Here is a 14,076-nt window from a genome sequence, read left to right as displayed (position 1 = left end):
GCAGACCATTATAGGACCTTGCTTTCTGTCTGAATGAAATGGGAGGGTTTGGAGCCAAGGAGTGGCTTCATCTGCCTTACATTATAGAGTGACAGCGCTGGCTGGTGTGCTGGGACTACACTGGAGGTGGGGGGCAAAGGTAGAAAGAGGGAGACCTGTTAGGAAGATGTTAGTAATCCAGGTGAGAGACCACGGCAGCTCGGACCAGGTGAGAGCAGTGGAGGTGGTGAAGAAGGGTCAGGCTGTGTGCATATTTTTGACAGCAGCAACACCAACAGACTTCTCTGATGAGATGGATGTAAAGTATGAAAGAAATAGAGTAATAAAGACTGGCTTTGAGAATTTTGGCTTGGGGAACTGAAGGATGTAATTGACATGATGTAGAAGACACAGGCAGAGTAGGTTTGGGGGAAAGATTAAGACTTTGATTTGGGGGGCACCTGGGTGGCTCAGTCGGTTGAGCGTATGACTATTGATTTTGGCTCAGGTCATGATCCCAGGGTCATGGGTGGGATCAAACCCTGTATCAGGCTCCATGTTCAGCATGGAAACTGCTTGGGATTCTCTCTCTCTTTCCTTCTGCCCCTCTATCCCACTCACACACACTGTCTCTAAAATCAAATAAAATTAGAATAGAATAGAATAGAATAGAATAGAATAATAAAATAAAATGTGTGTGTGTGTGTGTATGAAATATTGAATGTGAGATATCTCAGACCAAGCAGAGAGGTTGAATATATACATTAACGATAGTTGTATTTAAGAGGTGGGATTTTAGAAATTTTTTTCTTTCTCTTCTACTCCTCTTTCCATTTCTGTCTTTTTTTCTTAGCCCTTTTTAATTTTTTTTTAATTTTTTTTTCGTTTATTTTTGAGACAGAGAGAGAGACAGCATGAACAGAGGAGGGGAAGAGAGAGAGGGAGACACAGAATCTGAAACAGGCTGCAGGCTCTGAGATGTCAGCACAGAGCCCGACGAGGGGCTCGAACTCATGGGCCGTGAGATCATGACCTGAGCCGAAGTCGGACGCTCAACCGACCAAGCCACCCAGGCGCCCCGCCCTTTTGAAATTTTCAAAATTTGAAAATCATAAGCAAGTTTTTTTACAATAGAATAAAGATTAGCCACATTTATTTTTTTTAATAATAATAACTTGACTTATGAGCTAGAGGAAGGAATACTTGAGTATTACAGACTTTCTTGTGATCTGTTTGTGTCCAGAATTTGAAATTCAGGTCAATTCAACAAACATTCTCTGTCATCCTACTACAGGCCAGGCACTCTGCTAGGTTCAGGGGATACTAAGATAAATATGGTTCCTGCTCCAAAGGAGCTCAAAGTTCAAAAGGCTCCAGGGCCAACCTCAGCAAGTGTTATAATCAAGGTCCAAACCAAGAACCAGGGGAGAATGAAGGAGGGAGGTAAAGGGAAGATGCCCTAAATCCCTGTACCATATAAATATCAAAACAAACAAACAAACCCACACATACCCCATACTGATAAAATAGATAATCTCTGGGCCACACTGAATATAATATTAATGTCCAATGGAAGCACAAAGCAGGTGACAGATGGGTGATCAAGTCACTCTTTACTGAAACACAACACATGTGCCAAAGGAAGTCCAAGAACATCTTTGGAACACCCCCCACCCAGACCCCCACACACTCAGGCATATGTGAGTCAGGGTCCTGCTGCCAGGTCTGGGAAAAGGGCTTAGGCCAGCTGACCTCCTGGGAAGCTCCCGGGTATATCTCAGCACAGTAACTTGGCTCTAGTCTATGGGGGGCCCAGACCACCAGCAGCACTTCCCCCTTTGGCACACAACCATGCCTGGCCACAGCTGATGTTCCTTAGTCCTTCTTGACACGCAGCAGAGACACTTGGATGGGAGGCATGTGAGTATGCAGTTCATGGAGGAGCTGTAGGGCAAAAGGAGAAGGTGGTACTTCCAGCCCACCTGGCCTATGAGTTCACCACAGGCCACGGACAGGAAGGGACAGTGAGAGAGAACATAGGAGGAGGCCAGCAACACTCCCTGGGCCCCCCACCGGCTAGGCATGAACTAGGTGTTTCATGCACATAATGCTATTTAACCTCACAATAACCTTACAAAGCAGGTTGTATTCACTTCATTTTATAAGGGAGGAAAATAATATGGAGTAACTTACCCAAGGTCACACAGTTAGGAACTGGAATTCACCCTCAGATCTATATGGCTCCAAACTTATTGTTTGTCTGAGTCCTGAACCCTGAGCCCTACATCAGTGTCCCGCTCCTGACAAGAGCTCGTGCCCAACACCTACATGGCCTGATTCCTATGCCTCAGCTCCTGACCTGTTCTCTCTCCCTGGCCTCTTTCTGAACCCTGAAATAGTTTCCAGTCTGGGGGACTCAGATCTGGCACCATTCTGGCTTCCCTCTTTGGCTAGGATTCACACTTGCTACTTTGATTATCAAGTGCAGTAGGCATTTGTCATTTCTTTGGCTGTCCCAATTCAAAACCCCCATGCTGTGCTCAGAGATCTCATTATGGGAGTCCTGATGGGCCCCTTTCCACTAAGAGAACTTTAAGAGCCCAGATACTTCCTCTTCTCATCCCCTAGCAGCAAGACGTGGGCACAAGAGCTAGACTGAGCTGACCTAGTTTAACCTTCCAGTGATTCATATTATCCCCATAATCTCTGACCCCAGAATTCCACCATTGGAAGCTTTGTCCAGTGATCTGGGTCTTAGGAGAATTTTCCCAACTTATACAAATATACCCCAATCTTGGTCCCCATCTGGAGCATACATCTATGGGGTGTTTTCCTGCCTGGCATTCCTATTTCCTTTGGGGCCTGTCCTTCTCATTCCATGTGGTTGAGCTGTCACTCATAGTGGCCCTTGCAGGCCAATGAGATCAGTGTTTCCCTAGTATAATAAGCAGACCTTGGGAGAGGGAAGTGTCTGTGACTCTAGGGCTGTCACAGCCACCTTTCTGTACATATGAAGAGAGATTCTGAACAATGAAGAGCTAAGAGAGGTAGAGAAAGAGAAAATCTTGATGATCATGTCTAAGCTGCTGGATACAGCCATAACTGAAGCTGGAACAGTCATTTCTAGTTTTCTCAGCCAATAATGCCTTGCCTTTTCTGTGTAAGCTACAATGAGTTGATTTCTGCTACTTGTAACCCGAAGTCCTGCCTATCTGCCCATTAATATCATTGATCTTCTCCCAAGGGCCAGAAGCCCTGACCTTCCTAGGGCCTGAGGAAATTGGGGGTGAAGGAAAGAATTTCTTTACATAGCACAGAAGGGGAATTCCCAACTCAGGAAAAACAGACAGAAGCCAAGCCAAGCAGGGATCCTTAAACTTAGTTCCTAATTCTCTCCTCTACTTTCTTGGCCCAGAAAGTGCCCACTCACCTGCTGCATCAGCCTCTCTGCCACTCTAGGGTCAGTGAGGTCTTCTGGAGAGGCCACACTCAGCCGCAGAAGGAAAAAGCCTCCATCCCCACCTACAAGTTTAAAAAAAGCAGCAGATGAAAATATGGGTAAGTCAGTTCAGGAATCATGACATGACCCATGCTACCCAGCCTCTGTGCACACCTCTGCACATATGTGCTCACTCTCATGTGTAAATGTGTCAGTGTTCACATGGGAGCTTACATTTACTCACTGCAAAGAGAAAGAGGACTCCTTCTCTCCAATAACTGGGCTCCTTGTAGTGTCTTCCCAACAAGAGTGAAAAAGGCCCCAACCACATTCAGAGAAGTCAAAAGAGTAGTGTGAGGAAGGAGAAATCAAAGTGAATCTAGAATGTTCTCGAGGACTAGCGGTCACAGATGGGCTGTTGGGAAAGGGTCCAGACAGGGACAATGCCTGAGAGAGGCCGGCTCTTGGAGGTGATGCCCTCAGCCAATGCTTTCCAGTTCCAAGTTGGTGGAGGTTTCGATCCAGCCTTCCCAATTTAGCAGCCTTGTAGGCAAGTTCTGCTTTTTGTTGAGCCCTAACCTGCTTGCCTTAACTGCCCTCTCGTAGTCATTTCCCCCTCTCAGAATACTGTTAGAACTGATCCAGTCACTGCACTTCTATATTTATATAGACCGATAGAGATACCAATATTGATATCTCATCCTTCTTGTTTTTGCTGCCACATGCATATTTCATGGCCAGAAGATTCACAAGAAAATAACTCTGCCAGTTATGTGTATGATGGAAGCTGGGTAGTTGGGGAACAGCAGTGGGAGAAAGACATTTTATGCTGACCCCTTATGAACCTATTGATTTTTAAATCATGTCAATGCAGTATCTAATCAACAAATAATAAAGAAAAGCATTTTTAAATAAAGGTATATTAATAAATTGAGCTTTAAAAAATAAAAGCACAATAGGAGGTTATGAGTTGGAATCAAACAGACTTCCATTTGGAGTCCCACTGCTATCTTTCTAGCATCTTTATACCTGTTTCCTCACCTGTCAGGTGGGGCATAACACCCACCTCATAAGGTAATTTTGAAGGTTTAATTAGAAAAGATAACACATGCAAAGCTCGTAGTTCACTGGCTGACATCAGTGAGAACATTCAGCCAGTGCCAATGCTTCACTGGTTATGAAATATTTTTATATGATCTCTCCCTGGAATACAAAAGATGTTCAGTAAGGTGATCGTGATTAATATTTTTATTTCACCTCCCCACAGAGGCAGGGCCAGCTGAGGACACCACAGGGATGAGGCATGAGGACAGTGACAGGAAGTAGAGGTGGAGGCTCCAGGCTGACCAGAAGCTGGGTTGACCCAGCAGCTTCTGACGAAGGGGCCTCATCCCTGAGAAGTATCTGTTGTCTCAGACATGTAGCATTAAATGCCCAAACCTTTGCCCAATTTATTCATTTATTTAAAGTCACTGTCTATGGCTCCCAGCCCAGCAAGCCCCACTCTTATGGGGTCCCAGCTGCTCAGGGGGCAGCAACTTGGGCCAGACATTCACACAGTGCCCCTCTGTGTGGCTCTAGCTGAACCAGAGGTTTCCAGAGCATGAGGACTGTGGCTTTTGAATACAATTTGGGGCCTCACCCGGCACACAGTAGTTACTCAACCGTTAATATCACAGAAGGGCAGAGTTGGAAAAGACGTCATTGTTCATGCAACACAGCCCCCTGCAGTTACTGGTGGAGAAACTGAGGCCCAGAAAGGAAAAGGACCTGTTCTAGGCCACTAGATTGTTAAGGGCAAAACCAGGGTCTCAAACTATTTGTCCAGACTTCCAACCCCACAGTTTTTCCATATGCCATCGTAACTCTTCCTGTTTCTGATTTTGGCAAGAATCACTAGAAGATCATGAAGACGTGACCTCAGAGACTGGGCTCAGAATAAGCCTCTAGATCCTTCCTTCCTCCCTATCCCTTAAGCATGTAGACATTCTGGAAATTCCCAACTCCAAATCCCCAAGATCACACCTCCAAGAGCCACTTACCTGCAGTAACTTCTGTGGTCCACCTTGTCTGAGCAGTGGTGGGCATGGATGTTGGGGGCTTCCATTCAGTCGTGCTGGCTGTCTTCAAGGTCTTTGCTAAGGCTGTGGTCTTGACTAAGGTGATATTTGCCTCTGGGCTGCTGTTGGCCACAGTCGGATGCACAGAAGGAAAGGGGTTTCTGTTGATGGGGATGGACCCATTGGTTGTGCTGTCTGTGGTTGAAGTCTCTGAGGGGGTGGAGTTCTTGCTAGTGGTTGCTTGGGTGTGGCTGTAGGCCCTATCTGAGAGTCCAGCAGGGGGAGCCACTTTGCCCACTGTTGACCCAGTCCCTGTGGAGATTGTAACTGAGACCTCCGTGTGACTTGTCTCAATAGAGAAGGCTGAAGTTTCTTCCAAGGGGTTCGTGCTGAGTGTCACCAAAGTTGTGCTGGGGGTGGTGGTCTTGGCTGCTGCTCTTTCTCCTTCTATGGTGCTATTAACAGGTAGCGGGGTCTCAACTGTGGTATCAGGCATGACTGGTTCTGTGCCTCTGGCTCCTGACACGGTCTCAGCAGATGTCATGGTCTTGGTGAAGTCTGATTCTGATTCAGTGGAATCAAGCAAAGCTGACACCTCAGAGGCTGACAGGGCCTTTCCTCCTGTGGGATCATGATCTGTGTCCAAGGTCCCAGGAGTGGTGGCAGTTGTTTCTATTTCTACAACGCTGCAATTGGTAACCTCAGTGTTGGTGATGGTGTAGGCAAGCAAGGCTTTAGCCGGAACAGTGGTGTCAGATGCCAGGGCCTGTGAGGTGGCAATGGCCGTAACTGAGCTGTCAGAGAAGGCACTGCTCTCCAAGGTCAGGGCCTCGACTTCTGCAGAGGTGTGAGCCAATGTCAAGATGTCAATTACGATCCTCTTTGCCTCTTCTGAGCTGTCATCAGTACAAAGGGTGTCAAAGACAGATTCCACGAGATCAGTGCCTATAACCGTCTCAACTGTGGTCATTCCAGTTCCTGTGGGGCTGCCACTTGTGGCTGATGCCTCCATAGGAGTGGTGATCACAACCATGAATTTGGAAGGTATCATTTTTGTGAAGGCCCTGGTCTCTGTTGCAGGAAAAATGGTCTTGGTTTCCCTGATCTCTGCATCTGAAATGGTGCTGGCCAGGATTAAGGTCCTATCAAAGGTCTGGGTGCTCAGGGTTTGAGTTTCCAAAGGGATGTGGCTTTGCACAGAGGTCTCAACAAGGTCAGTCGTCTGGAAGGCTCCCTGTGAACTTGTCTTGATCCCCGGAGTCATGGTAGTCACTTCTATGTGGTTTGTTGTCACCAAAGGGCCTGGTCTGCTGGTGCTAGGGCCTGTGTTGGGTAAGACCACCTTTGTAAGCCATGAGTCCCTGTGGACTGACTTCACACAAGCTCTTGTGTTTATGGCCTGGGCACTACTGGGAGGAAGGTGGGGAGGGGAAGTTGTTTTTACTCCATTTTTCATCTATACATACAAGAAAGAAGGAGGTGGTATTGGGAAGACCAGTCCCATGTGTCAACCATGGAACTGGGATCACCTGACTGATGTCCTCTGATGACCCACTTGAGGCAAGCAAGCCTCAGAATCTAGTTGATTATTGGTCTGAAGCCATCAGGGGGAATGCGTGGGGCCAGGATCCAGCTTCAAAGGGGAGAAAAGGAGGCATAAGTCTAAGTGAATCAACAACTACAGAGCAAAAATCACGACTCTCAGAACCTTCTCAAAGAATCCTTGTCACTTTCCCATTGATACTTTACTCATCCAGCAAATGTTTCCCCATGGAAGTGAAAACTCTTCAAATACAGGAAACATCTGTGGTTTTGTATTTAGAGGTATCTGGGAGGACTGGGAGAGAGGAACCTCCAGAGACAGAGTAGGTGGCTACTGCAAAAGGGAAGAGAGCAGGCAGAGTCGTTGGGGCTCCAGCAAGGAACCCTGGGGTCCCATCATCTGATGTGGCAGGGATAAGATCCCAGAACTACAGAAATGATGCACCAGGCATGTTCCACTGGAAACAGGGAGCCAAGTGAGGCAAACTTCACTTCTTAGAGATGCCACTAGCATTTCTCTACAGGGCAGAGCATCCCTGTTCATTTGATGGACCCTGTGAGGTTGTATGCACAGTGGGCCGAATGGCACCAATGGCCCTGGGGAGGCTACAGCAGGATCTTTTTATGGGCTGACAAGTGTGCCTCTCCCATCTACTAAGGAGGAAGGGTTCCCTCTGTAAGTGGGCCAAGGACCCTTTCAGGGAGGGTTACCAGATTTAGCAATTAAAAATACCGGGTGCCCAGTTAAACTCAAATTTGAATTTCAGATAAACAAGCAATAATTTCAGTGACAAATAATGTTTTCAGTATGTGTATTTCTTACATAATATTTGAGACATACTGCTAGAAAAAGCTTTCTTATCTGACATTCAAATTTAAGCTGATTCCCTGTGTTTTATCCAGTAACCTTACTCTTGGAAGGGAAAGAATCAAAATATAAGCCCTCCTTTTCAGGGTTCTGATGGTTTGAGATGGTCTTTACTGAGATCTACTGGCCCAAAAGTATCCAATGACCCAATGGAAGTACAGGACTAGTTGGTCACCTCGTCCCTGGCTGGCTGTCAGGACAGGGCCCCAGGTCCTCAGTTTGTCCAATGTGTCTCTCTCTGAACAATAAAAGAGCACTGGGCCAGGAAGCAAGAGATTGGGTTCCAGCCCCAGGCCTATTGCCTACTAGCTCTGGAGTCCAATGACTAACTGGTTCAAATCCTGACTCTGCCTCCTACTAGCCAAGTTAGTCCACCAGGCCTCTCCAGGCCTCCATTTCCTCCCTTGTGAAAGAGGGTGATCATATCTGCCTTGCCATAATGGTGAGGACCAGAGGAGAAGGGGGATGGGAAAGTCTTATTTTCCAAAGACTGTAAGGGATTACTAAGCATCCCTCCCAAGCCTTGTCTTCTCAAAGAGTCACTTGAGAGGACACAACCAACTTTAATGCAGTGAGAATGTCAGGCTGTCCCCACATGCATATCAGGTCAGTCATGGCATTCACTCTCATTAGTTGTTCTGCAATCATGCTTTTACAGGAATATACTTTCTTCTCCCCACTTCAAAGCCCAAGATATTTCTCTGAGCTTCCTCAGTCCCCACACAGTGAAAGCAAAGCTGTGTCAACCCACCCAGCCTAGAGCCCAAACAGTGGTGCTCTTGGGGTCTGACCATCCACCTCCCCTGAAGTATTTTCTTCCTTTTCCTGGAACCCTGTGATACCATCCTGCTGTGAAACCTCCTGAAGCTTCCAACCCCCCGTAGCTTCTTCACACCCCTCGGGGCTCTCACAACCCCACCCAAGTTTCTTACCCCCCAGAGGTCTTCTCAAACACAGCAAAGCCTACCCAATCCTCTACAGCTCTAGAATGCTGCAGCTCTCTTGGTCCATTCTTCAGATCAAAAAAGCAGAGAGGAAGGCATGTGTACTATAGATCCTGAGTTTGAGTCCTTTCTCTGTTGTTTACTCCGCTGCTTACCAATCATGTGACCCCGGCCAAGTCTCCTGGCTCAAGCGTGCATTTTTCTCATCTATAAAATGGAGCTGCAGGTACCTATTTCATAGGGTTGTGAAGACTAAGTTCAATTAAATGTAAAATGTGCAGCACAAGCCTGGCAGGTCATGAGTGCGTGCAAGAGACAACGTGGTCCTAGCGGTAGGCACATGCGGAATAACATTCTGGCTTTGCAGATGAGTTGCAAGATGGTAAGCCTCAATCCCATCTTGTGGAGAGAGACGGGTAATAACAAGACCCGTGTCTGTCTCATGAGGTTACTGAGAGGATTAAAAAGATGGTGCATGGGAGCATATAGGAAGTCTCGGTCGCTTCCTCTCAATTTGGCTGCGAAACTAAAACTGCTCTAAAAAATAGTCATTAAAAAAAGAAAAAGATAATGCAGGATGTTGATAATGAGGGGAGATTAGGTATGGGGGGGTGCAGAGGTTATATGTGAACCGAATCTCTGTATTTTCTGCTCAATTTTGCTGTGAACCCAAAACTGCTCTACAATAAAAAGTCTATTAAAAAGATAATAAAGACAATGCATGTGACAAGCATGGCACAGTTCCTGTGACACATCCATGTCAGTCTCTTTCATAAAAGCCCTGCCCTTCTCAGAATCCGCCCTCCCCAGGCAGTCTGTAACAGTTGGACTTTTCACACAAAAACTGTTTTTTAACGGAAATCTGGGCTAGGAAATAAACTTGGAGGAGTTGGAATCTTGTCAAGCTGCTTTCTTTGGCTTTAGTCAGATTTATCCCCTGCCGGCACCTCCCTCGCCCCTCCCACCCCTCCACCTCACACACTCCCCCGCAGAGACAACTGGCAGCCAGGGCACAAGGACATCATTCATTCTACGGGCTGCAGTGTCATACATGTGTAAGCTGACACACTGCCATTTGCACACTCTTTATCAACAATAGTAATACTTCAGATGTAGCTTTATGGTTAATTCTAATTAATCAACCACAAAGGGCTGCCGGTACCGAAACTCACACCCAGAGCCCTGTGAGGAGAGCAGCCCACACCTCCTTACCTGCAGAGCTCCTGGGGGCCCCAGCCTCGCAGAAGAAAAGGGGCAGAGCCAGGCCCCAGAGAAAGCCCATCCTAACAGGAGCTCCGGCCACCATTGCCCAGCACGTCTGCCCAAAGCCTCTCACTGCCACCTTTTCCTGCTTCCTCAACCCAGAGAAGAGGGGCGGGCCACCTGCCTTGGTGTGGCTGGGTAGTTTCCAGAAGCAACCAGGTGATCATAAATGCACAGGCTGAAAGGTAGCAGGGTACATATCAAGGGCTGTCAGCAAAATGCCCCTGCTGCCTCCCTGGCCCAGTGACCTCTCCTCTCTGAAGTTTGATTGGAAGATATAAAATCATTCCCACAGTGATATTCACCCCTCAGTCCTGCAGCCAGGGAGGCCATGGAAGATAGTGTTTCACATTTCCCCCCTTTCTACAACCCTTCCCTCTTCTCCCACCCCTTGTGCATGGGATTTAGGCTTTTAGTTCAGCACATCTGGGTTTCATTTCTAATCCTACCCTTTATTAGCTCTATGACTAGGGCAAATTAAAGAATCTTTCTGAAGCTCAACCTCCTGATCTATAAAATGGGCGTAATCTTTAACTTGGTGGGCCATTCTGTGAGGACGACATGAGAGAGTAAGTCTCTTACACAGTGCCTGCTACATACTGGTTGCTCGTGGAATACATGTACATCTTAGGTGCTCAATGAACGAGAGCCCTGACATCTATCCTGATCCTCAAGCAGTAGAGAGAAGGGACAGCCCCCCAAAGTCTGCAGGAGACAGTGTGGAGCAGGACTCTGATCTCTAACATCTTTCCAATGATTCCCGTGATTCTGCATCCCTGCCAGAGTCAAGACCGTGTCCAGACTGGAGGTGTGGAACGGGAAAGGCACTAGCCGGGAGAAGGGAAAGGGAAAGTGTGCAGATTGGAGTCACAGAGCCTGGGAGGAGGGAAGTGGGAAGGTGCCTACTTACAGAAGCTTAGGGGATTTGGCTACAAGAAGGGGAATGAGGCTAAAGAATATATTTCCAAATACCCTAGAAAAGAAAGTTACCCCTTCCAGGGGCCAAGGAATGGGCTGCTGTGGCCACAGCCAGTGGCAGCAGACAAGGTACCTGGGGGATTTCAGGGCCAGAGTTTTGTGATGAAAGCCACTCTATAGTAGAGTGGATCAGCATCAAGAAATCACAAAATCTTACTGCTGGAAGGAACTTCAAAGTGCAGTCAGAAAACCTAAGTTCTCTTTCCAGCTCCTTCCTTAAGAGTGGCCCAGGAACTGTGTGATCATGGACAAGTTATTTTCCCTCTCTGGGCTTCCATCAACAAGGTCCTCTTGGCCATGCAGTCTGAGGTTCTGAATTAGGTGTACAATACTGTCTTCTGGAACTTCACCCTGCATTGAAATGAAAAAAACAAAAAAAAAAAACAAAAAAAAACAAAACTCTGCTGCCTGGAAGAAGGAGAGAGTCATTCCAGAACGTGGGGGGAGACTCCATGAGAAGAGCGTGAGCGGGTCCACCTGGGACACAGTCCAGCACGTGGAGTCAGAGATCTTGGACCCCAGTTCCAAAAACATGGTTGATCTGTAGAGTATTCCCGACAGGCTGAACCTTTCTACCCTCCAATTCAGCCTAAATCCTTCACTTTATCAAAAGGAAGGATGGATATCCCCCTGGGGGATTTCAGAAGAGGAGAGGAGGCCCCAGGCCACAGCAATGACCTGAAGTCTCATGTCTTGTAGCATGAGATCTAGTGTGGGGCTTCCCCCTAGAGAAGACGGAAGAAACTCCAGCAAAAACAAACAGAACTCTTAAATACAGAGAACAAACTGGTGGTTGCCAGAGGAGACGTAGATGCGGGCATGGGTAAAGTGAAGGGAGTAAGAGGTACAAACTTCCAGTTATAAAATAAATACATCACTGAAATGAAAAAAGAAAGAAAGAATGCAGCTCCTTTCTGCCACTTCCCTCCCCTTGTGAGCTACCTCTCTGCCCTGCCAGGGCTGGGAGAGGGACTTCCTCATTCCAGCAGCCAGTGGCTTAATCTACAGACTGATGCATTTCAGGTGCCTTTCTCATGCCCACCGCGGACTTCCCCTCACCATTTCCTTTTTCTTGTCATCATTTAAGTGAACAACATCTCAGCTCCAGCCCAGTTGCCTGTGATGGGATCTAACCAGGAACCCACTGGGAGGGAAGTCTGGCTAAATACCTCCCTGGGTTTGCTGAATTTTGTCTGGTCCATTTTCCTCTACATCTGGGGGAATTTCCAAGCCTGGGCACATGACTATTTTTTTTCTTTTAATGTTTTATTTGTTTTTGAGAGAGAGAGAGAGAGGCAGAGTATAAGCGGGGGAGGAGCAGAGGGAGAGAGAGAGACACAGAATCCAAAGAAGGCTCCAGGCTCTGAGCTGTCAGCACAGAGCCCGACATGGGGCTCAAACTCATGAACCGTGAGATCATGACCTGAGCTGAAGTTCGACGTTTAACTGACTGAGCCACACAGGTGCCCTGGCACATGACTATTGGCCCTTGGGTCATAATAAACTTATCCAGAAAGTTTCTGGACTTTTTTTTTTTCAGCCCAACTCAGCTCTCACCCTGAGCGAGCATTGGAGGCTGGTTTCGTTAACTTAAACATATATGCAATACTTACTATATGCCAGCATTTGCAATACATCACTAAGTAAAACAGATCCCTAACCTCATGGAACTAACTTCCTGGTGAAGAAAGATGGCAAACAATAAACACAACAAATAAGTGAATTATGTAGGGATGAATACTACGGGGAAAAGAAGGAAAAAAGACAACAGGAACCTGGTATTGGGGGGAGGCAGGGGGGAGGTGCAGCTTGCTGTGTGAAATAGCACGGTGAGAGCTGAGCACTGACCTGAAATTGGTGAGACAGTTATACCTGGAGAAGAGCATTCCAGGCAGTGGGAACTTCTAGAGAAAGGTCCAGAGACCTAAGGCAGGAGCAAGCTCAAGGAGCATCAAAAGGCCCATGTGACTAGAGCACACTAGGGGCAGATTTTGAGCACACTAGGGCACACATAGGAGGACAGAGTGAGGGGGTAGATGATACAGGGCTTTGCCAGTCTTGGGACTGGTACTCCGAGTGAGGTGGGAACAGATGGGGCCTGGGAAGTTATGAACAGATGGAGCCATGGGATCTAACTTTAGAAGGATCGGTCTGGCAGCTGCACTAAGAATGGGAGCTTTTTCCCTAGTCCAGGCAAGACAGGAGGGTGGCTCTGACAGGGGAGGTAGCAGAGGAAGTAGTGGGAGTTGATCAGATTCTGGATGTATTTTGAAAATAGAGTCCACATGATTTCCTGCCACATTGATGTGGGATGTCAAACAAACAGAAATCAAGAATAAGTACAGACTTCTCAGCTTGAACAACTGGAAGGATGGAGTTGTCATCAGTGCCTTTTGGGTCTGGCTCTTTCATCAGAGTGTTTAGAACCCCTCTGTCCACAATGAAACCAGTGCATATTATAGGGATGAACCTGGCTCAGGACAAGGGTTATCAAGTAAAGCCCAAAGCACTGGCCTGCCAAGAGTCTGATAAAAGAGTCAACTTGGTCAAATGTCCTCAAAATACAAGGTTATAAATCTGCTAGACCACTGAGATATAGCCCAGCTCCAGGCCACAGCTAAGTTGTTCTGGGTTTGTTGGGAGGAAAAACTTTTTTCTCCTTCAACATGGGTCTGGTGATTGAGGGTCTGCAAATTAATTAAGAACAGACAGATGAACAGGTGAAAAGACCAAGTTTATTCGCAAGGGCACCAGGAAGTTGCTCAGTATTGAATAACTCACTGAATAGCCAGAGATCAAGGTTTATATACCAAACATAATGAAGGAGTGGGAGTGGAAGGGTGGGGGGCTTAGGGCTTCCATGGGTACAGAAGGTTCTATTAGGCAGTCTGTCTCCATGGCAGACTGAATTGGCTAGAAAATCACTCAGAAGGACACTAATGGCAGGTGTATTTTTGGAAGGCTCTGCTTTAGTTAAGGGAAGTTCAGATTACATTTCTTTCT

At 47.1% G+C, this 14,076-nt stretch overlaps 1 protein-coding gene across 2 annotated transcripts in view; it reads right to left on the bottom strand.

Moving 5' to 3' along the window:
• The window catches only part of MUC20 (mucin 20, cell surface associated), a 58,556-nt gene extending 48,351 nt beyond the window's left edge, over positions 1-10,205 (bottom strand). The window contains exons 1-4 of one of the 2 annotated variants that reach the window (XM_049628349.1): positions 10,045-10,202; positions 5,461-6,801; positions 3,410-3,501; positions 744-1,923 (exon numbers count right to left, since the gene is read on the bottom strand). In XM_049628349.1, the coding sequence (XP_049484306.1) occupies positions 1,855-1,923; positions 3,410-3,501; positions 5,461-6,801; positions 10,045-10,138 (1,596 nt within the window). In that variant the 5' untranslated portion in view covers positions 10,139-10,202 and the 3' untranslated portion in view covers positions 744-1,854. Of the gene's footprint in view, positions 1-743; positions 1,924-3,409; positions 3,502-5,460; positions 6,802-10,044 lie in introns of those variants that run through there. The other variant, XM_049628350.1, reaches the window with a different exon arrangement.
• Positions 10,206-14,076: the final 3,871 nt, after the last annotated feature.

This window comes from Panthera uncia, chromosome C2, assembly GCF_023721935.1.
Source record: "Panthera uncia isolate 11264 chromosome C2, Puncia_PCG_1.0, whole genome shotgun sequence".
NCBI classification, from domain to species: Eukaryota; Metazoa; Chordata; class Mammalia; order Carnivora; family Felidae; genus Panthera; species Panthera uncia.
Note: the sequence above shows the minus strand (reverse complement) of the source record. Positions and strands in the feature narration are given on the sequence as shown.